Source organism: Myzus persicae, unplaced genomic scaffold (assembly GCF_001856785.1).
Source record: "Myzus persicae strain clone G006 unplaced genomic scaffold, MPER_G0061.0, whole genome shotgun sequence".
In the NCBI taxonomy this organism is placed as follows: Eukaryota; Metazoa; Arthropoda; class Insecta; order Hemiptera; family Aphididae; genus Myzus; species Myzus persicae.
In genome coordinates, this window is record NW_019101674.1 from 746160 (window position 1) to 773625 (window position 27466).

Genomic DNA, 27466 nt, shown 5'->3' on the forward strand with positions numbered 1-27466 from the left:
AAAAAACAAAACGGCGGAAACCGAACGCGGAAGAGGTCGTTCGACCTCGTCCCGTTCTAATTATAGAATTTCAACGCCGTCCGCATCGCAGCGAAACTGAAACAAACAAAAACTATTCATCGGATTCCGGGATACGCAGTCGCGACGTAAAAAACGTTTTTGAATCGCGTTTGTTGCGATAACAATGAAAACACCAACTACGGTCTGCGTTGCGCTCGAGGTTGGCAGCGACGACGCTGACGATTTGTGTTTTTGTGTAAACAATAACAACAACAACAGCGTGGTGTATAGTATACACCGTGCATAAACCTATACGTCAATACACCGTGCGCGCAGCTGCGGCCCTGCGGTTTCGCACTTTCTGCGAACAAGACCCAAAACAAAACCAAGCGCACGCGATCGTTATACAATGGTACAACACCGACACGGTACCCGCTTACCTACCTACCCCGGTGCCAACGTATTACATTATACCCGTGTGTCGTCGGACATACACACGCCCCGCGCACGCCGGGAAACGCGACAATAATTAATATGCGCGGCGAAGGCTAAAAATACGTGGCTGCCGACCTGTGTGCTAAAAACGTGTACGACGGCGAAACGCTCGCTTGCCGGCGGCGGCGGCGCGCGCGCGCGCTCTAACTTTTCGCACCGTTTCCGTCGCTCCCGTGCGCGCGCGCTCGCTCGCCGACGATTCGCGCTCGCTCGCCGTCTCTCTCACACTCCGTCACACGTCCAGTGTGCGCACGCACGCGTTGCCGACCGACTTGATAAAATACTATAAAACATAAATCGATGGTACGCGATAAAACGCGCAAAAGTCTTCCGCTTTTGACCCGATCGCCGCCACCGCGTAGCGATCGTTCGGCCGTACAGTCGTCGCCGTTACGTGGTCAGGAATTCCGCCTCCGTCGTCGTCAGTGGACGTCACGATAATAATATTTTATAATCACAGTATAGCAAGCCACCGTCGCGCCAGTCCACTAGTCCAGTCGCAGTGCAGACATGGCGGTGACGGCAACACGATGACCACGTCGCCACTCGTCGGTGCGTGACACCGGCCGGCCGGCACGCCGTTTACACACCAGTGGACACCTGAAGAAGTAACGTGATATTCTGTCCGTCCGACGTCGTCGTCGTTATTGTCCTTGTCATAATTATTATCATCGTTTCGTGTCGCGTGTGTTTCTGTCGACAGGTGTTGTGCTCGTCGCTCGACCGCGGCCCACAGTCCTGCGTAGGTGGTGTACACACGCTCGCGCGACATGACCGCCAAGACTGCCGTCGTCAAGTCGGCCGACGAACCGGCAGACGACCCGCTTGAGCACATGCTGTTGTTCTTCAACCTGAGCATACGCAAACTGGCTTTCGTCGGCGTGTCTTTGCCGCTCATCACACTGCTGACGTGCCTAGCAACCGCTTACGTCTTCCAGTACGACGACGTGCACGAAACGCACTGTCGAGTAAGTAAACAATTATAATTTTAAAGATGTCGATCAAAGGGGGTGGAGGGTAGCGTTCGAGTCTGAATTAAATTATTAAAGATCCGTTGGATCCTGGGCACCTGGCGCTTGGTGGGCCGCAGGTGGGTCTTTTAAACTCCTAAACTATGCAACTATTATCATTTCAATTTAATTATTACTATTCCACGGTTGTAATTTTATAACCATGTGCCTGCCATTTAAAAATATATAAATAATAGTTTAATAATGTTAGGTGCCTATATTTTACTCATATTGTAAACAATTAATTATATTGTGTTATTTGTACAAAGCCACAAAAGTACCTCTTTAGTCGCCTGAACCACTGAAGTTACAAATTATAATTTAAACGTAATAAAAAAACTCTTATATTATACTACAGTGGCGTACGTACTAGGCCGTCCTTAGTATTTGAATATACCATATTGTTCTATCATACGAAAAAAAAGTGTAGATCTTCAATAATTATTCGTTTTCGAATTACAATAAAGTAAGAAAATCGTCCGATGAGTAATTATTAATTTACTGCTGGGTGAATATCCTGCAATGTAGTAAAAAATTTGAACTTCAGTTTTCAAACGGTCATAAAAAATTAATACGACTTTCCGGTGAACTTTTTTTAAAGGTAGAAAACTTCTAAGGAATCTTTTATTCAATTTTTCAAATTTTAGATAAAAAAGAACATTTTTTATGAATTACCATCTTACAATAATTTATAAATTTTCGCGATTTTGATAAATTTTTTTCCAAAATTCTAATTTCAGATTCGTATAATTATTGTCAGTGACTTTACTCTCAATTTGTTGAAAAATTAAACTGGTATCAACTTATGAGGAATCTTGTTTACAATATTTTGACCGAACGAAAATTTTTTTACTGACTATAATAAATTTAAAAAAACTGACAAAAATCGAAAATGTCTTATGTCTATTGAAACCTCGATTGAAACCTTGCTCATAAGGATTCGAAGAAATTGAAAAATTCTAATATAACCATTTGGTGAACAAATCATGTATCTATGGTTATTATTTGTTTAGTTGGATCAAAAAAACATTATCGATTTTATTGGAAACTAGTTTTGCGTAAAAATTCTAGTCTTTCCTTAATTAATTGTTTGTTTTTCCCTTCAATTTAAAACACTTCTAGAAATCCCTCGGATCATGTTCACAGTCGTATTAAAAAAAATCATTTTAAAATCAATACATTAATCGCTCCACTCAAAGTCGAAAATCTAATGTAGTTGAGGATTTTGATAGAAAAATTAAATGTTAAATTATTCAAAGTTATTGTGATAAACAGGTAACTAAATTTGGAGGGCCACTTGAACTGTAACTTTTCCGGGCCATCTTTTTCCCCAAGTCTGCCACCGAATACCTATATAATATTGTTATCTCGTTTGAGGTCAATACATCTAATAGTTTTAGGTAGGTGTATAAGTGTTTTATAATTAATAATTAAATATTTTAATAATATTAATTATTGTCTATTTACAGTTCTCCTTTTATCCCTTTAATTTATAAACTATCATTTTATTGTTATCATCAAATTATTATAAATTTTGCGTCAATAGTTATTCGTGACACGAACATTTCTTAACGAAAAATATATTATAAATACCAGAGCAGCGTTTTGTAAAAAAACTAAGATTAATAAACCTAAACATGATCATTATATTTATAGTTTAAATGTATTCATCAATTTTATTAAATTCGGATAGTACTATGTTAATTACTTAATATAATATATTTTATAATTAATGAGAATAAAGCTAAACAACATTAATCATTGGCGTAGGCACCTACGTGATGAATTTCACTACCTAACTAGGTTTTTGACGTAGTCAAATTCGCTTATAACGATCTTCTAGGGACCTTGGGCAAGGCCGTACCGGGGGGGGGATACAACCCCCCCCGAAATTTTTATACTCTATTAAATTACCTATAAAATATTATAATAAAATTAAAACACATTTTTTTTTTGCTTAACCCCCCCCCTCGAATTTAATTTCCAGTTACGGCCTTGACCTAGGGAAACTGATCGTTATAACCGACCTTCGTTGTATCTGGATCATAAAAAGTAACATGAATTTTTTGAAAAATTGATTTATTAAACAAATGTCATTTTAACATTCAAAGTATTTATAATTTTTAATAAAAGTATATAATATAATATTATATAGTATATGTTTACGACTTGTTTGAAAAATAATCTATTATAGTGGGTTGTTTTTAATTTGAATACGATTTTTAACAAAATTAGAAATATTGTTTATTGTCATTGATACTTCTGGCGTATTTATATCACTGTTTACCTGTTTACCGAAACAAAAGTACGCACCTGATCATTATAAAAATACATTTTCGAAACAGACGGTACTTTGAATGGTACTTTGACGGTCTTTCATTTGACATTTTTAACTTATACGGAAAGTGTCTACGCGGATAGCAATCAAAACGGGGACTAAGAAACGTATGCTCTGTAGTGTATACAATACGGTCGGACAAGACACATTATATGTTGCAGATAAGATTAAGAATTATTACTTTGAAGGAAATAAAATTTACTACACAATGTACATATTATTAATCGCTAAACATAACATATAAAACCAATCAAATACATTGCTTGGAATCGTTTTACCCGAAATATCGTTACATACGGCATCGTTATTACCGAATTTGACTGCATTTTAATGTTAGTCCTTAAGTAGGATTGATGGATTCAATGAATATTTATTTCTTGAAATTCATCAGTTTTTAATTAAAAATGTAATATTTTTCAACTCCAATCATAGAGTTGTTCTCCCCCCCCCCGGGCCCCCACACACAATGAATGGACACAGATGTCCCTGATTCTTGATTTGCATGCTGTGTTTTTTGGGTTTTGCTCGAGCTACGCTTTTTTGCTCCACCAGGTCTACAATGTGATACCATCGATTAGTGCCATCACTGGTGTGACGCCTCAGACGTACATGTGGCGGATAGCCGTCGCTTTTCACGTTGGACCGCGTATGGTCATCGCCCAGGTGTATTACAACTATTTCATCAATCAGGTGTCCAAAGTCGCTGACAAGTCCAACACTTATATACTCATCAACCTCTGCTACTGGCTCAATCTTATCGAAATAGCCGCCATCTGTGGCGTAACCTACATATCCAATAGAGAAAACTATCGTACGTATCCAAGTTTATCTTACTGTTATTAATTAATCTCCTGTCTTTTAGAACAACAATCATCCCTACGTTTTGTCGTTTAGCCGTGCACGAGAAGATCTTCATTTTGTTCATGCTCAGCTCGTTGTTGTACATGATCGTCATGATTAAGACATTCAATAAGGTGCACAAAACGATGACGGACCATCAGCGTCTGTCGTATACCATTAAGAAAATACTGTTCACTGTTTGTATCACGTCAACGTTCACATTGATAATTTACTTTATCAAACATCGGTTCTACTGCCACGACTTGGGTAATCTTCAATAACATATTATTATAAAATTCAATAGTGTTTGATAATTTCGTTTGTCGTTTTAGTTTCAGCATTCACCTGGTTTGCACTCAGCGAGTATGTCCTGGCAGTATCAAATATGGCTTTCCACTTTACTATTACACTGGATTTCCCACACGAACAGTTGATAGTTGCTAAAAACTTTCCAACATTAAAAATGGACTGAAGTGTTCTCTATACTGAATTGAAGACTTATAACTCAAACGTCTTACTTCCATACACTTTCTAACTAAACTACTTTAAGTATATATAAAGTACACATAAATATACACCTAACCTTTGACAGCTCTTAGGCCAATGCTCATGTAATATGTGTTTAGTATGGAAACTATATTGTTTTATTTATATTCTTGTTGGCTTTCAGTTTAAATAGTTTTAGATTGAATTTCTAACTTTCTATATAGTTGAAATTCGTCTTTATCTAATGTTAAGTTCAAAATATATAATTATTTTGCATACACACATAATGATAATATGTATGTATAATATAGTTTCCAACACAAACACGCACAACAACTAAAGTTTTGAATAGTTGTGATTTCCCTGCCAAGGATAATATGTGTGTTTAAGTTTGTTTACGGTACAATCTATAAATTATAACAAACAAATTTAGGTCACATATCATCAGTGGTCCTTTGGTAAGTGTTTTTACCACAACCAACTGGGCAATTAGTTATTATATGTGTTACTATAATATTATATCTGGGTGGAAAAAAAAACGTTTTGTGACCAATAAAAGTAGGCATTGTATACTCAACTGTATACCTAAGTCTTTTAAATAAAAAACAAATCATTATAATTTCAAATATTTAGTTGATGGAGTTCAAAAAAACTTTATGACGCCTTATTAAAATAAAGAAGGTATATTATTGTAAAGTCAATTATGGCTGCTTTTATGTTTTCTAAATCATTATTTTGTATTATATACACAAAAGAGTGTGATTAATTGATATATTATTTGTAAAAGAAAAGACTTCGTTTATACTGCACCTGAATTAGACTTCCGTGAAGCTTGAATATATTTGTTTATTAATATGAAGTCAAATTTCTTTAAAACTATATTTTATTAAGAATTATTTTTATTATCACTTGCTGGATCCTAAGAGCTTCATTTTTCTCTTTGTATGTATTGCCAACGTTTCTACAAAAAAGGGCTAATCGTTAGCTCTATGACACATGTAGAACTAAGTAGTATTTATTTTGATTTGTGGCAATTATGATGTTAAAAAAATATTGTTATTTCAAATAATTATTTGTTTTTTGAGGTGCTCAGTTGCTTCAGTTGCCCGGGATTTTATAATATGTATTATGATAATTACGATTCTTCCAGTGATCTACACAATAAGCTTCCTGTATCATTGTTTACTCATTGCTTCCTTATACTTACCAAATACTCAGATTTTCAACAATGCATTTACACTATAAAAACAATGAGTCATTATTATTATTACAATATATTACCTAGTCAGATAATTCACACAGTTTCTAGTCAATTGGTTACTATCTTGTTTAGTTATAATAATTATAGTCTATAAGAAGAAATTTACGTTTGTATCCCTACACTAGTTTTGTAAACCATTTTGTTTTCTAGTTTTAATTTATTTGAATGTGCGATTTTATTGATGTTTTTGTTTCAAATTTTAATAAATACATTAACATACTAGGGTAATTATTAAGTCATTGTTTAAGTCATAAGCATGGACAGTTTGTTATAAATTATTGCACTACATTTTAGTGGAAATGGATAAATGTTTAATGTTATAACTTATTCGTTATTTTAATATGATTTGTGTGAATTATGAAATTAATTGTATTAATGAGTTATAATTTCAATAAAACATGGTGAAAAATTTTTTTTTTTTTCTTAAAAAGTTTATTTTTTAATTTTGATCTGTAAAAAAAGTAAATAATGGCACTGTGTGCATGTGATGTTTTAAAGTTCAACATCAAATTTTGGCATCCGAGAAAGAATTTTTTACATCCATTTAGAACAATTAAATGTAATCTTAAATGCATATGTAAACATAATCATTAGGCCCATTAGGGCTAGGATTTATATGTAATAAAAAACCAAACATATGTATTTATATGCATGTAATTAAAATGGCCAAAATATTAAGTAAGAAATACAAACTATGATATAAAAAAAATTCAAAAATATGAAAACATGTTAAATTAATATACAATTCTAAATAATTTAATCAATTTTTAATCAATTCAAAATAAAACAATGACAAACCGTATAGCGTTTTAAATTTTTAAAATTAAAATTAGTATGGTAATTTGGTGACATAAACGTATTTACTATGTAGTAAAAAATAAAAGATATGAAGTATAAAGAAATTTTAAAATATGTAAACTTGTTAAATTAAAATATACAATTATAAACCTAATATACACTTACAATTTTTAGGAGTACTCTTGAAGTATGAATGTATAATACTATTAAACTACTAATTTTGATCAAGTAAATTGACAAATTAATTTACATGTTATATTTTTGACGAAATTTACAAAATATGTAAAAAAACACAGACATTTTATAAATAATGCGGAGATATGTATTTATAATGAGGTATGTAAAAATATGTAAAATAAAATATGTCTTATTTAATTGCAATACACAAATTTATCATTTGCAACAATTGATTTATCATGTTTTAGTAAAAATATGTTAATAATATACAAATTCCAGCCCCAATAATCATACACACTTCTCATGGCCATGTATGAATGTATGATCCATCTTGCAGTACACTGATCACAGTTGAGCACATACCTACATCTTAAATGCTGACCAAATATTTCTAATTGAGATACAAACCAGAACATTTGCACCTTCCCAGTCGAATATACTCATCAAGTGTATAAATTAAACTAATTTTCACCAAATAATTGTCGTGGCTAATAACCTTATTAATAAATATCATTGATAGCATGGACTAAAAAAAAGTATCAATGATTAATTTAGTTAAGATTTACCTATTGAGTTAATTTCAGTGACTATGCCTACATTATGTACTGCTTAATTTGATGAATAGTTAAAATTAGGAAAAAATGGAGTATTCATTTTTTTTTTAAATAGGAAAATTGGTGGTGAAGATCACAAAAATATATTATTTGACTTAAAATTATTGGTAAGATCACTTAAACTAACCTAAGTAAGACTTATTCATTACTATGTACAAAAATGCATGAAAATGAGTGTACTAATTAATATTGAAAAACAATTTTATGATGTTTAATAAATTAATAATTATAACAAATATAAGAGAATAAAATGTATTTATACTAATAAACCCAAAATAACAGTTATTTAATTAAAAAAGTGCAAAGTTATTTTTCACAGTTTTTGTGTACGTACTTAATATCTTTGTCATCCTCTATCCATAATTTAAGCCTTTCAATATTTATAGGAAGACAAAAATAAAACTTAATATTGATTAACGTTGTACCGGGATATAAGATGGCTCTATTTTGTTTCAGAAATACCAATGTTGAATTGGTAACTATGATTGGAAAATTTGGTGGGGCCTTTTTAAATAATGACATGTTGTGGCATAACTAAAACAGGTATCTTATTATTTTTAATGTTACGGATTTTGTTTATTTTAAATTTTTAACCATTATTATAATACATATTACAATTACAAGATTTGTATTTAGTCATTGGACCAGATTAGGTTTAGTGGGTCTCAATAATGTGCACAATTATTAAAATAGGTATACCTAAGTCGATAAAAACCTTTTCATAACGATTGAAAGTGATAGAATTGTTATGTTTTTACACAATTGTAAGTGGAAGTTTATCATATTGGTGGCCTTGAAAAGGTCCTTTTTAATTATATAGTATTTCGTGATTTTAGTAAAACGCTAATTAAACTTTTTTCTCAGTTTTCTTGGGCAAGAGAACGGCTTGGATGTTAGGTAATACACCACCTTGGGCGATTGTTACACCGGACAGTAGCATGTTCAATTCTTCGTCATTTCTGATCGCTAATTGTAAATGTCTGGGGATGATACGAGATTTCTTGTTGTCACGAGCAGCATTACCTGCCAACTCCAAGACTTCAGCAGCTAAGTATTCCATGACGGCGGCCAGGTACACTGGAGCTCCGGCTCCGACACGTTCGGCGTAGTTTCCTTTTCTCAACAATCGATGGATACGACCGACCGGGAACTGGAGTCCGGCACGAGAAGATCTGGTATTGGATTTGCCTACCTTCGATTTTCCTGCTTTGCCGCGTCCGCTCATAATTGCTGTTGTAGTGCTTGCTTGTAGAACTGAATAACTGATGTTATACCGAATGAAACTGATGCGTGATAACATGAAATTATGGTTTATATAGTCAAAACGCGGTATGACGAGTTTACATGACACAGTTTAGTGACTACTAAGATATGCTGTTTTTGATCGACATTCTCGTAATATATACTTGTTGAGAAGCTGTTATTTTCAGTTACTATGGATCAATCAATCAACAACCATGTTTATATTGTCATCATTGTACTATTTTGGCCGATCAACAAACGATATATCACTCGAGTTTGGCAATATATATACTCACCGTTTACCGTCCTAACCCATCATTCATCGCCAATACGATTTTGCTTTTCCAATTATCCGCGATGGCTCCAGGAGGAAATTCTGCGGGTAAAGCGATGAAGAAGTCGTCCGGCAAAGCACAAAATAAAATCGCCAAGTCCGGCAAGAAGCGCAAGCCCAAGAGAAAAGAATCGTACGCCATCTACATTTACAAAGTGCTGAAACAAGTACACCCCGACACCGGCTTCTCTTCGAAGGCCATGAACATCATGAACAGCTTCGTCAACGACCTGTTCGAGCGCATCGCCACTGAATCTAGTCGTCTGGCCCACTACAACAAGCGTTCGACCATCACCAGCTGGGAAAGAACGCCAAGAGGAAGACGGTTACCGCCATGGACGTCGTATGTATACGCGCTGAAACGCCAAGGCCGTACCCTTTACGGTTTCGGAGGTTAACTCTGACATTATGTACAGCACATACGAATTATTGAAAAGACCCTTATCAGGGCCACCAATCTAGTTAATTGCTAATTCACTATATTTAAACAGTGCTCTAACTATTAGAATATAGGCAGACCATTAAGTTTTAACTTTTAGTAATGAAATATTAAGTTGAATATTACACACAATATTACTTACTAATCTTAATTAATAACCATGCCAGTGAAATCATCTTTGCCCAATTTTTAATAACTCATATATTATTTCCTTCTTCATTTATGTTCATAATGTTCATATGACGAAGTCTGAATTTCCCAACAGAATGCCTATGAGTTGAAGTTTTTCAAATAGACAGTATAGCAATTGCCACTTTCTCAATTAAAAAAAAATTGATTTTATGAAGATAGGTAATCGTTGTACGTTTCGTTTGATGTCATAATAATATTGATTATATTTTAAAACCTACAATACTGTCACTGAGTTAATGAATCTAGGCTATATTTGGTGAAAAACATTATAGTATTAAACAATTAATTTTAAATAATCGAAATACTATTATATTAGTATAGGGATGAACTTTGATTTTGTCAAAAACTAGTTTTAAAAAAAAATCCCTTCCTTTTTTTTTTATTTTTTTGAGGGGTATTTGAAAAGTTTTCTTGAAAAATAACAGACATTTGCCTTCTTCCCAAAGTATTTACAATATTCAGTTCCTTATCATAAAAGATACTGAAAAGAAAATGTATGCATTTTTATTTTCAAACAACGTTATAGCTCAGTTTGTATAACAATTTGGTTTCGTCGTTACAGTGAAATTAATAATAAAAAAAGTGTAATATAAATAAAAATGACTTATACTATTTACAAGGAATTTATTCTATTCCACGTTACAGATTCACACGTAGAACTACGAACTACACGTAAAAGGAAAGAACATGCATATTTAGTGATTTTTTCTGATAGTCAACAATCGGTAAATATTATGAAGTTGATTACAGTATTTGTTTATTTGTATACCAGCTGTAGTTTTTTTGTACCTACACGTTCCTAGAAACGACTATTGTTGAAATTTAACATACATTTGCTCAACTATTTTATTTTATTTTAATTTGTTTTATAATTAATTGTTTTATATCACATCAAATATGGAGTCTGATATTTCCAATAACAACAATTACGTTGATTTAAAACCTATTTGGATGGACGAGTAAGTACTTTTTACAGCGACAGATTGGCCCACCGGGAAACCGGAAAGTTCCCGATGGGCCGATCCTCGTATTTCAACCCTAAGCCGGTGTACTTGTAGGATTACAAATTATTTGATTATATTTAACTGCATGACGTGTACGTTCTCTGTTTTCGTATACTCGTATCACGATATTAGATATAATTATGGCTACACTAATAAGTACATATTATTTTTGTGGTGTACACGAGTTAATTTATATTTTATTTTAAACCGTCAACATATGTGTATGATACCTATTTGTTTTAATAAAAAAATATGCAGTCGTATGATGTTATACGTATATTATATTAAATTAAAAATGAATTAAAAATAATTCCTAAAAAAAAAAGGTTTTATGGAAAATTATAGTTATTAATTATTATAAATTATTACATATTCGGGTGGGATCTGTCGATTTGTTAGACCTTAATTATACACCGTTATTTACAGGGCCATAATGTTTAGTCAATCCGCCGCTGCTGACATACTAATAAAATCAGTTTGAAAAATTCACTAAATAGCTGAACTCTTTTACATTGGCACTCTTTATTTTTTCAAAGGAACAAATTCACATTTATTAAAAATATAAAAGCGTTCATCGGGTTGTTAATTTTATTATTTATTTTAAAATTTATTAAAATGTACAGGGAATCTTAAAATGTTTAATGTGTATGTAGGTATGAGAAATGTACTGTTCGATTAATTTGAACTTTTTAATTTTAATTTGTGATATCACATTCTATAATAAATGTTCTCGTTCACGAACGCGTTCTATCCAAACCTGGCAAACACTGAATATAATGCTTAATTATTGTCACCGAATGATCAATACTTAACTTCAAACATAGGTACCTAAATATACCAATTAATAAACCTATAGCCAAATAGCCAATAATGTATTTACATTAGGTATATTTATAATTGTACAGGTCTGAATCTTACTATCCGTCAAGGATACTCGAAGAGAAGTTAGAAAGTATTGAAAAAAAATATTATGAATTGAGTTATGAACACTCGGAGCTTAAAAATAATTATAAATTGTTAGAAATTGAGTTAAACACAATTAAAGAGGATAAACTAAAATCAGAAAGTTTATCTAAAGTAAGTTTAAGTTAATTATAATACTAATGAATGTGTCAATTCTGAGCAGAAGTATTCCTATTGTCAAATAATTTATTTTTTATCATTGGTACCTATAAATAATAATTAAGTACCTATTATAATTATTTTCAATTTTAGAAAAATATTGCACAAATACCCAATTTTAAATCAAAAATCGTTGAGTTGAATAAGACAATCAAAGATTTAATATCGGAAAAAAAAGAAGTAGAAATGAACATGCTCAATTATATATCAAAATGTAAAGGAGTTGACCAGAAACTAAAAGACGCTAAGAGTGAAAATTTAACTTTAAAGGTAATGTTACACAAAATACGTTAGTTTATAATGTCAATGATAAGTAATAATGATAATATTCTTAGATAAATAACACAAAGTTGTCACAAAAAATAAAAAGTTATGAAGATAGAAAATTGAAAAATATCAAGGATAAAGACATGATAAAATTAGAAAATGAAAAAACAAAAGCTATAATTAACGATCTTAAAGTAATTTTAATGCAATTTAATATTATAAATGATACATCTTAGAATAAAAAATAAAGTAAATACACAATTTTAGATCGAGGTTTTAGCGTACAAGTCACAAATAGCATTTCACAACGAAGAGTTACAAGCCAAACATATAACTAGTAATAGACTAATTTTGGATAATAAAATAAAAGATACAAATATCAAACAATATCGGGTGAGATAATAATTTATTACACATACCCATAATTACGATACTATATCATCGAATTCTTAAAATAAATGATGTATAATTATTGTTGTGTACTGATCTAAAGGAGGAAAATGATAAATATCGAAAATATGTTACTGTTGCTACTAAAAAGTTTAATTATATTCAAAGGCAATGTCGAAAATCAATAAGTGAACATGCAAGCTTAGAGAAGGAAAATATGCGTCTAAGAGGAGAGATTGTTGGTTTTTTTTATTAAACTAATTTAATTATTAGGTTTTCTGTTAAGTGCCAAGATATTAAAACCTGGATGATAATTGTTCATACTTAGGTGACTAACACAAAATTTATAGAAGAAATTCAAGACCTGAAAACAAAATATCGCCTTAAAGTAAAAGAATTAAGAGAAGTGGAGTCTATGGTCCGAAAATATGAGTTAGAAATTTCAAACCAACAAAATCAAATTGTAACTAAAATTGATTTCAAATGATTTATTACTAACAATTTGTATTTTAGGCAGAAATTGAAAAACTAAAAGTTAGATATATTTATACTGGAAAAGACATTACTGAATATAAAAAAGAAATACAACTATGGAAGGATAAATATACAGATTTGAGGTTCCACTTCGATAATCTTGATTGTCCTTTCGTAAGCTGCATTATTGTTATAAATATAAATTATCAAATTACAATAATTACAATTTTATCAAACATGAACACGTGGTTGGTATATAAATCATACTATTACCTAGTATAATCTTCTTACACTATATTGTTCAACTTCGTGCCCTATTTGTAACAGAATGTCATCGAAGCCCATATTTTTTTGTTTCAGATGTTATATATATTTATACGAGATATTGCCAAAAATATTGTAATTACTTATTTTATAATTTTCAAATATCAGTAGGCTGAAGTCGAACAATAAAACTAACACGGGTAAACGTCGGAACGAAACTAAAAACTACAAACCACAGGTTTCGTCTCTAAATTAGCTATCACGATTCACAATATTAAATAACAAACATTAAACGTGTGCACATGTCAATATTGACAATATTCAATATTAATCACTATGAAAAATATATAAAAAAAAGATAGTTGTATGGGTTATATTTTTATATCATTATTTATTTTATCAAAATATCAATTTGTTCATTTACCTAACCTAATGCGTGCAATCACGACAACTGCTGCCACATTCTTCACATCATGATAACAACTTAATAAATTGAATTTATATAAAATCATTCATATTACTCATGCTGTCAAACATTAATATAATAAGTGCTTATGTGCTTATACTAATTTTTGTCCTCCAACCACGCTAGAGTTGAATATCTAAATTTCGTGAAACGCTCCTAAGTGGTGCATAATATAATATAATATTATATTTTTGAAATTTATATTGTTCTATAATGACAACTTAATATATTGTGTGGTCTTAAATGACATTTTTATTTTTTTTGACTAGCATAGGACTAACATATAGCATATATATATATATATTATACACATATAGCATATGACTAACCTACAACTTTTTAACTACATAATATTTTATAAAATAAAAGAAACAACATTTCAAATGCGTATGAATAAAATTAGTAACTATATTTCTGATATTTTTTTAAATAATATTACTTTTTATGAAAATCATAAGTAATCATCACATACTCAATTTTCAATATTTTTACTTACTAACAAAATTGTTAATATTCCTACATAAATTGTAAAAAAAGATATAAAAAGTGAACATTTCAAATATCTATTAATAGCTATTAAAATTTAAAAGTCTCTTTAGCCATTGAGTAAACCTTTCTGGTTAGGTAAACCCTCCAAATGTACAGACTAGATCTAATTCTACAAAAAAACAAACAAATATAAATCGTTGATTCAAAGATAATATTTAAAAAACACATTACATTTTGTAAAATCGATAGGTAGGCATACTATTCATATTGTAAAACTAATATTTCAGCCATTATTTTTTATAAGTAGACAAATTGTACAAATAATACGATTTGTGTATGATACTTTTAGCCAGTATTAGGTATATATTTTATATTATAATATACACATAAGACATACATTTTATAAGTTATAATTTTGTATTATAATCAGGTAATTTATAAATTTACAAGTTATTTATTATAATGTAATATATTTATGTTTACTAATACAGATATTATTATACTTCACAGTATCAGTCAAAAGTTGGTAAAAAAGACGAACCCAACGAAACTTTATGCGGTAAATTTTACATTAAACCCCAAGTACTATAATAATACTTAAATAATTATGAATGAGATACCTATGTGTAATATTTTATTGTCTAGATATAATAATATCCTATTATATTCTATCACATCTATTATATTTCTTTCTCAATTTTTTTTTTATGAAATAGTTATTGAACACTAATACTCTTGAATTCATTTTTTATTTAATGTTCACCCCACATGGTTTAACAGTGGCAACATTTTGAGTGAGGGGTGTCAGGGTGTTATTATTTAACTACCTAAGTATGTATATTTATATTATAAGTGCACTACTTACAACTTACAACTTTGAAATTTTTGAATTCAACAAAATATATACGTTTATTTGATATTATAATCTAACTATAACCCTTGAGCCATCATGTATGTGCTAAATGCAAGTATATAAAATAAGTAAACTATTATGATAAAGAAAAATTTGCTTTTTTTAATAATGGCTAAAAACTAAAAATACTCAAATTAGGCCCCTGTTGTTCGATAAAAGTCTTTTATGAATTTGAGTTTATGACATTGTATACCTTGTAAAAAACTAATTCAGGAAATGTTTCAAACTTGTGATTTTAGAGTGTTTCACCACATTGGTTGAAACCTACTTTTATAAATTTTTTACCAATTTTTCTGATTTCCTGACTTTCAATTTTTATGTATTTTAAAAATTGTTGTTACAGGTGTATTGAACGAAAGACACTACATTAGTAGAATACACGTTTTAGAACTAAAGATAAAAACGTACTTAAGCATTTTATTATTACATACGCCATGAACTACAATAAACCTTAATAGTATGTTATTTCTTTGTGTTTAATAGTTTATATGAACAAAACGAGTCACTTAAAGATCATTATAGACAACAATATGTGAGAGTAATGAGTAGGTGTTTGTACGATAATAAGAAGGCTGATGCGAAAATCAAAGCATTACAAAAAACTACCGAACCATTTAAAAATGAGATAGCTAATAGAGATGCAATGATTTCAATGCAAGACAAGCAACTTCGACTACAAAGTGTAAGAATATAGAATAATAAAAAAATAGAATAAAACCTGACGCAATGAAGACGCAATGAAAAATAAATTTCGTTTTGGTTTTATTGTAAATTCTAACCACCTATGATGATTGTAAATTATTATGTTATTAAATAAAATAATTCAATGTTTTTCTACCTATAGACAATTATCAATAACAATGATAAAAATGAACTTGGAACACAATCCAGTATTTTTGGCAAAAAAGTTAATGATTTACAAAATATAATACATGCAAATAAAAAAGGTACATCACATTTTATTAACATATGTGTTTTTCTTCACTATTTTATTTTATGTTGGACCCTAACATAGAAAGATATCTTTAGATACCTACAGAAAAATTATTACTTTTCATTGTTCCAGAATCTATTGTATCAAGACAAAAGATAGAACAATTAGAGGCAACTATTATAAAATTAAGACACAGAAATGAAAATTTAGAAAGAAGTATAGATAATGTCGTAATTATAAATAAATCAATTGTAGAATGCAAATATGAACAACCAAAGTCAATTTCTATCAAAGAAGTAAGGCAATATTCTTAAAACAATCATTATATACCAACTAGACATTAGTATTTGGTATTAAAAAATATAATATAATACCTATATAAAAATAATTATTTTTTTAAATAAATGATGAAACTATCATTACTGTAGTTTATTACTGAAATATTAAGGATATTATAGATAAATAATGTATAATTTTTATTTTTACTTTCAGTCATTGCAGAAACAAATCTATAGATTACAAGATCAGATCAATGACGAAAAATCAAAGAACTCTAATCTTTTCACTCAAATAAAAAATCTTAAAAATCTAAAAGAAATTGATCATAGAACTAATTTAAAGAATCTAAACGATGCACTAAGTGAAATCCGGAGACTGAAAAATTTAAATAAAGACTTAACGTATGTATACATAATATTTTTTATAAATCTATATATGAATCTATATATTATTATAACACATATTTGTGGTTAATAAAAATAATTAAATGAAAATTGGTCTGTAGGTTAAAAAACAATGGTTTGGAGAAATATAAGGACGAAAATAACTTATTAAAATCTAAAACGAAAGATGATGAAAACAGACTGACATACATGCAAAATACATTGACAAACTTGAAGAATAAAACATCTTGCCGTACTTTAGGCACACGAGTGCTAGATGTAAATACTTGAAATAGAAAAAAAAGATATTATTATTTTAATTATATTTTAATATTAATATGTGATACAGATGGTATACCCTGAAATAAAGAAGAACAAAGTAACAAATGATCAGTTAGTTAAAACTATAATAGAATGTCGTACCAAATTGAATGAATCGAACCTGGCAAAGAAACAAAAGTTTAAAGGTAAGAAATTAACTAAACAATTTTAATCTATTATCATATTATTCATATACAATACTTCAATATTAAAATACTATCATCCTACTACTATACTCAATTTTGCTGATTTAATTTTTCAAAAATGTTTTCATTTCATTTCAGTTAGTAAGATTTGATCAAAGTCCAGTAAAAACACCCGTATCATTTACGACGATTCGATGTTTGGTAGTACAAAAAAATGACTGCATGTAGTTGCACTGGCAGTAAAATAGTTTTTAAATATTTTTAAATATTTTTAAAAATTTTAGGAAATAGTGATATTTTATCTATTTATATATGAGCTAAATTGTCTATATGTATTAATTTAAAATTGTCCAAGAAGAATGTAATAATATTTTAAATAATTTTGTTATTTTTTAATTTACTTCAAAAAGATATATTTAATTGACTTTTAAGTAGTTTTAAAAACGTATTTTAACAATGCACTTATATTGAATCATAGAAAAAATAATTAAAGGATAATGATTAAAAATCGACTTTTCATTGAAAGGTGATAAGCAGAAACATGTTATTGCCAAAAGTCAGAATGTTCACAAACTAAACCAAACTAATAGGTACATCACGTTTTAGGACATGAATTTACACTATTAAATAAAACCACATATTGGCATACTAAAAACAACTTATAGAAGTTGCTTGAAAACAAAAACAAAATATTTGCACTGCATGGTGCACTGAGTGATAGAATATCCACATGTCATATACATGACAAATATGGAACACCAATATTACCAATGATCGTACTTGCAGTCAAATCTAAGCGATATCAGTCGTTAAATTATATTTATTATTGGTGGCCCTGAAAAGGGCCTTTTCAATAATTCGTATGTGTAGTATATAATGTCAGAGTTAACCTCCGAAACCGTAAAGGCGTTTCAGCGCGTATACGACGTCCATGGCGGTAACCGTCTTCCTCTTGGCGTGCTCGGTGTATGTGACGGCGTCACGGATCACGTTTTCCAGGAACACTTTCAACACACCGCGGGTTTCTTCGTAGATCAAACCGGAGATACCTACGTTTCACTCCTCCACGGCGGGCTTGGTGATTCCCTGGATGTTATCACGCAACACTTTTCGATGACGTTTGGCTCCTCCTTTTCCAAGACCTTTTCCTCCTTTATCTCTTCCTGTCATAGTGAAATGTAGCGTTGGTTGCTGATGTGCACAGTCAAAACTACTGCTTCGGACGCCGAACATGAACTGATACCGGAACATTTTTTGCTTTGCTTATTGCATTGCTTATATAACTGCGATGTGCCTATAAACTCGTACCAGGCGTTAGCCTATGACGAGTTGAGTAATGTGTGGTGAATTATTTTGTTAGTTTGAGTTAGACCATAAGAGCGGGCGAGGCTTTGTAGGTTTTGAGGTTGGGTCGGTAGCTAAGGTAGATTGTCCAAGACTGCGGATGGGGGCGAAAGTTGAATTTGAATTCCGGTGAAATAGGTTCTTGCTGTTAGTTATTATTGATTGTTTGATGGTGGAGGTACGTGTTGAAGAGAGAATTATTTTATTTGTCACAAACCATGGGGAGGATGTGATAGTACGGAGGCCGATGTTTTGGACAGCTTCGAGTTTGTGCCAATTTGCTTTAGATATTAGTGGTCCCCACGCTGGACCGACGTATAATAGGATGGGTTTAATATACAGTTGCAGTATATTAAGTTTTGTTTTGATGGGGATGGGGCTGGAGCGGTTTAGGACTGGATACAGCATGCCGCGGACGGTGGTGGGTTTCTTGACAGTTGATTTGATATGCGCTGAGAACGTAAGATTTCGATCGATGGTTACACCAAGGTATTTTGATGTAGGAGACCAGGGGATTTGGTGACCGTTTAGGTTCAAGTGATGTGAAGCGAAATTGTTAGGACCGTTGAACATGACCGCAACCGTTTTTTGAGCATTGATGTTGAGACGCCATTCGTCGTACCAGGTTAGTGTTATGTTTAATTGTTTTTGCAATTGAATGGCTGCTCTTTTGGGGTTCTTATTCGAGGCGGTGAACATTATGTCGTCGGCGAATAGGTAAAGCCAGGCGTTTTGGTTGAGGTTCCCAAGATATGGAGCTTGTACAATAAGCCTGAGGGCCAAACACGATCGAAGGCTTTTTCGACGTCAAGGAAGATGGCTGCTGTCCGCAGTTTGCTGTTTGAATTTGCTTCCAATTGGTCAATTAGGCCAACTAGCTGGTGGGTTGTGGAATGTTGTGGACGGAAAGTGAATTGTTCATTTCTGATTTTGGAACCAATCGCAGCATTGAGTTTCACCAAAACAACTCGTTCAAAGATTTTTGAGAGGGAGGATAGTAGTGCAATAGGGCGGTAGTTGACTGGATGACGGTGGTCCTTTCCTGGTTTGGGGATAGTTATGACGATTACATGTTTCCATGCCGTTGGGAAGTAGCCAATACGTAAGCAACCGTTAAGTATGTGAGTGAGGAGCAAAACTGACTTCCTGGGTTGGAGTTTGATGGCTATATTAGTGATGGAGTCTGCGCCAGGTGCTTTGCGTTTTGGGATTCGGTTGATTATTTGTTGGACTGTGCCAGATGATGTGTAACAGACAGTTTGTGTGGATAACCGAAGGGAGTGAATGAAGGTGTTGACTTCTGGTATGACTGGGCCCGTAGTTGACTTGAATTGGCGTTCATATGTGTCAGCAAATTATTCAACCTTTTCTTCATACTTGTACATAAGTCCGTTTGGGCCAATCAGCGGATGGACCGCAGGGGTTTTGTTTAGGAGTTTCTTAATTAACTTGAAAATTGAACCGTCTTGGGCGTCCAGGGTATCGAGGAAATGATCCCATTCGTCATCACGGTGTGTTTTGAGAATGAGACGTATACATTTTATCTTACCGTTTAGACGACGTTTGACCAATGGATCGCGAAAACGTTGCCATTCGCGACGTAGACGGTTTTTGATTTCGATTTCATTAACGATTTCGGGAGGTTTTTTGTGTACGTGCTGTCGTTAACAGCAGTTTCAATGTTCGTGGTAAAAGAGCTGTGTCAATGTCTCGGGGCGTTCTGATTGGCTGGTTCATCGACGGAGAAAGAGAATCAGTAATGGCTATATATTTGGTCCAGTTAACGCATCTTGAGTTTTGTGGTGGTGAGGAGGTGATTGGAGAGTCTGAGAGCGTAAGTAGTACTGGCTTGTGGTCGGAGGAAAGTTCATTTAGGTTTGTTACATCGTAGAATAGTTGTGGGAGACGGATTAGCGCTATATCTAAGACGTCGGGTCTGTGACCAATGGCAGCTGGGAAGAACGTTGGTGTGTCCGGGGCTGTAACAGCGTAGTCATCATTTAGAGCATGGTTATATAATATGGTGCCGGCGGCGTTTGAGCAACGACTGTGCCAGAGTGGGTGTTAGGCGTTTAGGTCACCTGCCACAATAAACCAATGGTTGCCATTTGTCAGCGCATTTAGGTCGTCGGTTTTCATTGGTTTGTTAGGACTTTTGTATATGGTGGAGATTTGTATTAGGTAGTTGTCCAAAGATATTTCGACGGTGGTTGAGGAAATTGTAGTCGGTATAATAATGTGCCTGTGTACTATTCTGCGGTGAACTAGCGCGGAGGTGCCACCACAGGCTTGACCACGTAAGCCTGAGGTGTTATCAGTACGATAGACATGGCAGTTACGGAGTTTGAGTTGGTTGATGGGTTTTAATTTGGTTTCATTTAATAATGTGATATCTACATTGGTTTTTGTCATGAGCGTGTATAATTCGTTAATTTTGGATTTGATGCCGTTTGAATTCCAGTATAGAATTCTTAGGTCATTCACATTGACGGAGGAGTCCGATGATTTGGTTGTGTTAATAATATTAATTGACCTACCTGGTGAGAGTGTGGATGGAGGCTCAGGCGGGCCTGTGTCCGAGATGTCGGTGGCTGATTGGGAGTTATCCGATGAGACGTAAGAATCGCCTGACAGCGATTCTGAGTCGGATGGATCGGGCGATGGCGGTTCAGGACGTTGTGGGGGTGGTGGTGAGAAGGTCTCATTGCGGATCTTCTTTGGTTCGGTGAGTGGAGGAGTCCGATTCCTTTTTGAACCGGCTCTGCGGCCGCCCATGATGTTAGTTCGTGATATTTCACTATTGAGAGTGCTAGCAATTGACGTCTGTACGGAAAGAACACTTAGAGGTGAATGATACCAGAATTTTTGCATTGCATGTAGGACGGCCATTTATTGGCCTATGTACACTTTTCAGGCTGATGCCTATTAAGTGTTGAGGGAAATCATGAGTAGGATTTTTTTAGGAGTCTGACCAATCGTATGGCCGTATTTTAGGGATTGATCTAATTGTCAATACGGCTTCGTCACGGCCTAAGTTTTTGATATGGTTATGATTTGAGAATTGGTTTTGATTGAATAGGTGTTTTGAGTTACCCGCGACTACTTCCTGTAGGGTTTTTAGTCTGGCAGAGTCCCGAACGTTTTGATTGGAAACGAAATTCATGAGGCCAGCTCTGGTCCTTATGCAGCTGGTCTGAACAGAATCAATTAGATTCCAGTTTGTGGGCGAGATGCAAGGGCCCCAGGCCTCGGCGGCGTACGTTAGGAGGGGTCTGATATACATAAGATATATTTGTATTTTTGATTTGAGCGGCACTGGGCTTCGGCTATTTAGAATGGGGTAAAGCATATTTTTGCATCTGCGCGCTATGATAAGAGTATTCTTAACGTGGTTAATGAAGGTAAGGTATCTGTCAAAAGTGACTCCGAGGTACTTCGCATGTTTTGTCCACGGGATGGGCACTCCTGCCATGGTAATTTTATTCAAGTTAAATGTGGAGTTTTTATTAAACATAATAGCAACTGTCTTGTTTGTATTGATGCCTAACCTCCAGTTTTTGAACCACGCTAAAGCCAGGTCAACTTGTCTTTGTAGAGCAGCAATTGCAAATTTAGGGTTTCGATTCGCTGTTAGGAACATTGAGTCGTCGGCGAATAATGCGAGATTCCTGTTTACAATTGTTCATTAAATATTTTCTTTCGACCAATTTTATAGGTTATTTAGTAGGTAATAACTATTGTCAATGATAATGGTATCACTTGCTTTTGATGTTGGTCATTCTTTATCAATACAAAATTTCAGTAATTAATAATTATATATCGACAAACACTTATTTAGGTTAGACTAACATTGACTAAACTTGGATTTATTCTTATTTAAAATATTCGGTCATTAGTCTAAATTTAAGACTCTAAAACAATAGAAACAATGGTTGTGTAAGAGGTAAGAAAATACTACAATAATATTTTAGTTGCGGCTAACTAGTAATTTTGCAACATAATATCATGTATATTTTTCTAACGTATAAATAGTATAATATTAATATGTATTTTGTTAACGGATATAGAATTGAATGGGAATTATTTAAGGTTGTATTATATACTTAGTCACATGAATTTGGTGGCTCTGAAAAGGGCCTTTTTAAATATATCGTATTTTGTTAGGATAGTAAAACACTAATTAAGCTTTTTTCTCAGTTTTCTTGGGCGATTGTTACACCGGACAGTAGCATGTTCAATTCTTCGTCATTTCTGATCGCTAATTGTAAATGTCTGGGGATGATACGAGATTTCTTGTTGTCACGAGCTGCATTACCTGCCAACTCCAAGACTTCAGCAGCTAAGTATTCCATGACGGCGGCCAGGTACACTGGAGCTCCGGCTCCGACACGTTCGGCGTAGTTTCCTTTTCTCATCAATCGATGGATACGACCGACCGGGAACTGGAGTCCGGCACGTGACGATCTGGTTTTGGATTTGCCTACCTTCGCTTTTCCTGCTTTGCCGCGTCCGCTCATAATTGCTGTTGTAGTGCTTGCTTGTAGAACTGATTAACTGATGTTATACCGAATGAAACTGATACGTGATAACATGAAATTATGGTTTATATTGGTAAAACAAGATAACACTGGGCGCGCTGTTAGTACAATGGTCGGGCGGGTACCGCACCGCACCGAGTCGGGACGTATTTCCCGGGCTATTACCTATTTTAAATCTTCAACTGTAGTAAGTGTAAGTACTTTATTTAAGTATTTTATATAAAATAGTACACTGTTTAATAATAATGCTTAAACATGTCTTTGTCACTATTAAGAATATTTACTTATGCAAATTGCACTTTAAATTCTCGTAGTGCAATAGAAGGAGAACAAATCTTAAAAAGTAAACAGATTATATTGTGCGGTAAAATTGAAATGGTAAATATGACTTTAGCTATGTCAATGTAATTTCAAACTTGATGTAAATACTAAATAATATTATGTACTATAGAAATATTTCTATTTTTAGGATAGTGTGATACAAATTAGAGCATTAATTGTTCAAACATCACATTTAAATGATATGCCCCATTCAGTTTTCGGTGAATTAACAAAGCCTGAAATGGAAATTATTAAATTCAAATGCAGTTGCAAAGCAGGAGCTTCTGAGTGTTGTAAGCACGTTGTTGCAATACTTTTGTTTCTTAACAGGTAATTCTTTTTATTCAAAATTTTAAACAAGCATTGGAATTTAGAAGAAATAATTCAATTTTCTTAAACAAAAAACTTACTTTCAAATGGCAAAAATTCAATTATTTTGACAATGATTGAAAGTAAGTGTTTTGAAATATTTTTTCTTTAAACGGGATTCAATAAAACATTAAATATTACATGAAGTTATCATTTACCTACTATTGTTAATTTTCAGAAATTCAGTTGCTAATTTGGACAACTTGTCATCAACTGACATAACATGTCAGTGGTCAAAATTAAAGGAACCTACCTTAACACATTATAAACCTTTACCAATTGATAGCTTTGACTGTTATAAGAAAAATGTTGTTGATTCAAATTCTGTTGACGCTGATGTAATAGATACAATTAGGTAGGTATGTTTATTTTGATTTATAAATTAATAATTACTACAAAAGCCAATTTTAGGTCAAGGTTCTTAGCTGCTGCACCAACTTCAGCAATTGCTCTTCATTCCTTGGGTCGTCATTTTCCAACTAACCAATCATCAGTGATATTGGCAGCAAACACACAGTTGTCCAAACTGAATGTGTCATCTCATCCTTTGTTAGTGTATTTGCGAGACTACCCAGTCATGAATATGGGTGATTGTTGCAAGGTATCATTTACTAAATTGTCAACTGATTTTTATGAAGTATTATATCGATCTCAAAAAGACAAATCTTTTTGGGACCATTGTCGGCAGTACAGAATTACAGGAAGTCGATGCTATGGGCTGTATACCTTTAATAAAACTTTCAAAACAGATGAACAATGGTCTTTGAAAGCCACAAGATATTTTTGGCCAAAACTATTCACAAATAAGTTTGTTAAATATGGTTTACAATATGAAAACATCGCCAGAGATTTGTATTCAAAAGAATTTAATACAAGTATTTTAGAGTGAGGCTTAGTGATTAATGTTAACAATCCTTGGTTAGGTTATACTCCAGATGGAGTCATCATTGATGAATATTTTGTACCCATCAAAATTATAGAAATAAAATGTCCTTTTGATGGTAAGAAACTTGGTACAAGAGATCTTTTAAAAATGTAAACACAATATCTATCCCGAATCGGCGAGTTGACGATTTTGTCACCAGAGCGCGTACCGTTATCTTGTTTTACCAATAGTCAAAAGGCGGATAACAATTCTATGATTATCCAGAAAAAAACCAGTATGACGAGTCTACATGACACAGTTTACGCAGCAGTAACTACTAAGATATGCTGTTTTTGATCGACATTATCGTAAAATATATTTGCTGAGAAGCTGATATTTTCAGTTACTATGGATCAATCAACAACCATGTTTATATTGTCATAATTGTACTATTTTTTCCGATCAACAAACGATATATCACTCGAGCTTGGCAATATATATACTCACCGTTTACCGTGCCAACCCATCACTCAGTTCACAACGTTTCAGTCGTCAATACGATTTTGCTTTTACATTTATCCACGATGGCTCCAGGAGGAAATTCTGCGGGTAAAGCGATGAAGAAGTCGTTCGGCAAAGCACAAAAGAACATCGCCAAGTCCGACAAGAAGCGCAAGCCCAAGAGAAAAGAATCGTACTCCGTTTACATTTACAAAGTACTGAAACAAGTACACCCCGACACCGGCGTCTCTTCGAAGGCCATGAGCATCATGAACAGCTTCATCAACGACCTGTTCGAGCGCATCGCCACTGAATCTAGTCGTCTGGTCCACTACAACAAGCGTTCGACCATCACCAGCCGGGAAATCCAGACCGCCGTCCGACTCTTGTTGCCTGGAGAATTGGCCAAACACGCCGTCAGTGAAGGAACCAAGGCCGTTACCAAATACACCAGCTCCAAATAATTATCATCTCGTTTAACAACTATCTAAAACGGCCTTTTTGGGCTTTTTAGGGCCACCAATTTACAAATATTTGTTGTAGACTTGACATATTATTCCCTGAGTAGTTTGGACATCATGGACACTGGTGAACAACATCCCAATATCGTAATAAACCGATAACTATAAATTCACTAATGTACTATAATAATTCAACAGGGCAACACTAGTTGTCGTGCAGCCGTGTTAGTACGGCTTGTTAATTGATGTCTTTCTATACCTAGTAAGCATGGACAAAGTTCCCAACTATTATTGAATTTTTCAACAGTCATGTCCGCGCTTTCCACTAGTCACTGTTTTCAGTCCCATACTTTTTAATTTGAAGTCACAGTGTCACACGGAAAAACGCGAATTAAATTACACGTCTTCCTAAAGAGCTCTAATATATGGATATACCTAAGCAAATTCATGTTTTGTACTTATTACTTATAAAATGATTTAAATATTTAGATGTATCATTTTTGAATTACAATTATTTTAATTTTACTATTTCTAAATGAAGTTACTTATGATCTTTTTACTGAGTATAATATGTGTGAAGGTAGAAGAATAAATACCATAAGCGACGAAGTTACGGTTTAAATGTTTCTGATATTTATTATTATTATTATTTTATTATTTGTTATTTATTATAAATTATTGACTTATTAAATAATTATTATAGTTAAAAAATAACTCATTGTTAATGAAGGGTTATTAATTATGAGTGAATTATAAAAATGTTATTTTACAAATAGGTTCCTAATAGGTATTATTAATATATTATAATCGATGGGTTTGGACGTTTGGTTTTAATAATTAATATTTGTTCTAGCATTTATGTTTTCTGTTTCACCGAACAAAAAAAATTGTCATAGAAAAAAATTACTCATATTCTACGTTTTTTTTTAAACTTTAGTGAAGTTAATTGTAAAAACTTTCTACACCCATTGAGAATCAATAATTGAATTGAAAACAATATTTTTGTTATAATTAATTATCGTAGTTGGCAAAATACCTATAATTGACATAGCTGTTGTTACAAATTATGTATTTCTTTTAATTTCATACAATGAATAGTGAATATGTTTGGAAGAATGATCAAACCCATATTGTATGAGCCTAAGAATTTTCGCAAATAGATATCAAATACATGGTTTTAATTAAAGTATATTATCTACAGACTATAACATAAATCACACAACTAAAACAATGAGTAAGAAGAACAAGAAAAAGAAGTAAGTACATAATAACGAGAATTAATATAAACAAGCAACTGAAAAATAAAAACAATGGAATACAACCATAAATGTATATTTATAAAGTATACATAACAATTTATCATTTATATCCTGTTTTATTTTAGTCTAA

At 32.6% G+C, this 27466-nt stretch overlaps 7 protein-coding genes and 2 pseudogenes across 8 annotated transcripts; 6 read left to right on the forward strand and 3 right to left on the reverse strand.

The window, feature by feature from the left end:
* Positions 1-706: 706 nt before the first annotated feature.
* LOC111030030 (post-GPI attachment to proteins factor 2-like) lies at positions 707-6832 on the forward strand. The gene is made up of 5 exons (XM_022309336.1): positions 707-1103; positions 1199-1463; positions 4396-4654; positions 4738-4950; positions 5022-6832. The coding sequence occupies exons 2-5, from the start codon at positions 1266-1268 to the stop codon at positions 5153-5155; spliced, it is 804 nt and encodes a 267-aa protein (XP_022165028.1). The 5' UTR covers positions 707-1103; positions 1199-1265; the 3' UTR covers positions 5156-6832.
* A 1549-nt stretch (positions 6833-8381) lies between these two features.
* On the reverse strand, positions 8382-9343 carry LOC111030031 (histone H2A-like). Of its 2 annotated transcripts, XM_022309338.1 has the most exons (2): positions 8929-9343; positions 8872-8887 (listed from the first exon to the last, which is right to left on the reverse strand). In XM_022309338.1, exons 1-2 carry the CDS (start codon positions 9317-9319, stop codon positions 8880-8882), a joined length of 399 nt encoding a protein of 132 aa, XP_022165030.1. In that variant the 5' UTR covers positions 9320-9343; the 3' UTR covers positions 8872-8879. The 2 variants fall into 2 exon arrangements, with proteins under 2 accessions (XP_022165029.1, XP_022165030.1); XM_022309337.1 differs by having other exon boundaries at positions 8382-9343.
* Positions 9344-9597: 254 nt separating this feature from the next.
* Positions 9598-10447, forward strand: LOC111030032 (histone H2B-like). The gene has a single exon (XM_022309339.1). The coding sequence runs from the start codon at positions 9619-9621 to the stop codon at positions 9991-9993; it is 375 nt and encodes a 124-aa protein (XP_022165031.1). The 5' UTR covers positions 9598-9618; the 3' UTR covers positions 9994-10447.
* A 4959-nt stretch (positions 10448-15406) lies between these two features.
* LOC111030063 (uncharacterized protein PF11_0213-like) lies at positions 15407-17981 on the forward strand. The gene is made up of 8 exons (XM_022309384.1): positions 15407-16019; positions 16099-16297; positions 16460-16562; positions 16682-16845; positions 17042-17229; positions 17334-17490; positions 17561-17678; positions 17817-17981. The coding sequence occupies exons 2-8, from the start codon at positions 16157-16159 to the stop codon at positions 17828-17830; spliced, it is 885 nt and encodes a 294-aa protein (XP_022165076.1). The 5' UTR covers positions 15407-16019; positions 16099-16156; the 3' UTR covers positions 17831-17981.
* Positions 17982-18563: 582 nt separating this feature from the next.
* LOC111030082 lies at positions 18564-18860 on the reverse strand (annotated as a pseudogene).
* Positions 18861-22853: 3993 nt separating this feature from the next.
* On the reverse strand, positions 22854-23559 carry LOC111030073 (histone H2A-like). Its single transcript, XM_022309398.1, has one exon. The coding sequence runs from the start codon at positions 23537-23539 to the stop codon at positions 23216-23218; it is 324 nt and encodes a 107-aa protein (XP_022165090.1). The 5' UTR covers positions 23540-23559; the 3' UTR covers positions 22854-23215.
* Positions 23540-24233, forward strand: LOC111030072. The gene is made up of 2 exons (XM_022309397.1): positions 23540-23938; positions 24030-24233. The coding sequence occupies exons 1-2, from the start codon at positions 23816-23818 to the stop codon at positions 24213-24215; spliced, it is 309 nt and encodes a 102-aa protein (XP_022165089.1). The 5' UTR covers positions 23540-23815; the 3' UTR covers positions 24216-24233.
* Positions 24234-24587: 354 nt separating this feature from the next.
* Positions 24588-25307, forward strand: LOC111030070 (annotated as a pseudogene).
* Positions 25308-25626: 319 nt separating this feature from the next.
* LOC111030071 (histone H2B-like) lies at positions 25627-26602 on the forward strand. The gene has a single exon (XM_022309396.1). The coding sequence runs from the start codon at positions 25700-25702 to the stop codon at positions 26078-26080; it is 381 nt and encodes a 126-aa protein (XP_022165088.1). The 5' UTR covers positions 25627-25699; the 3' UTR covers positions 26081-26602.
* The last annotated feature ends 864 nt before the right edge of the window (positions 26603-27466 follow it).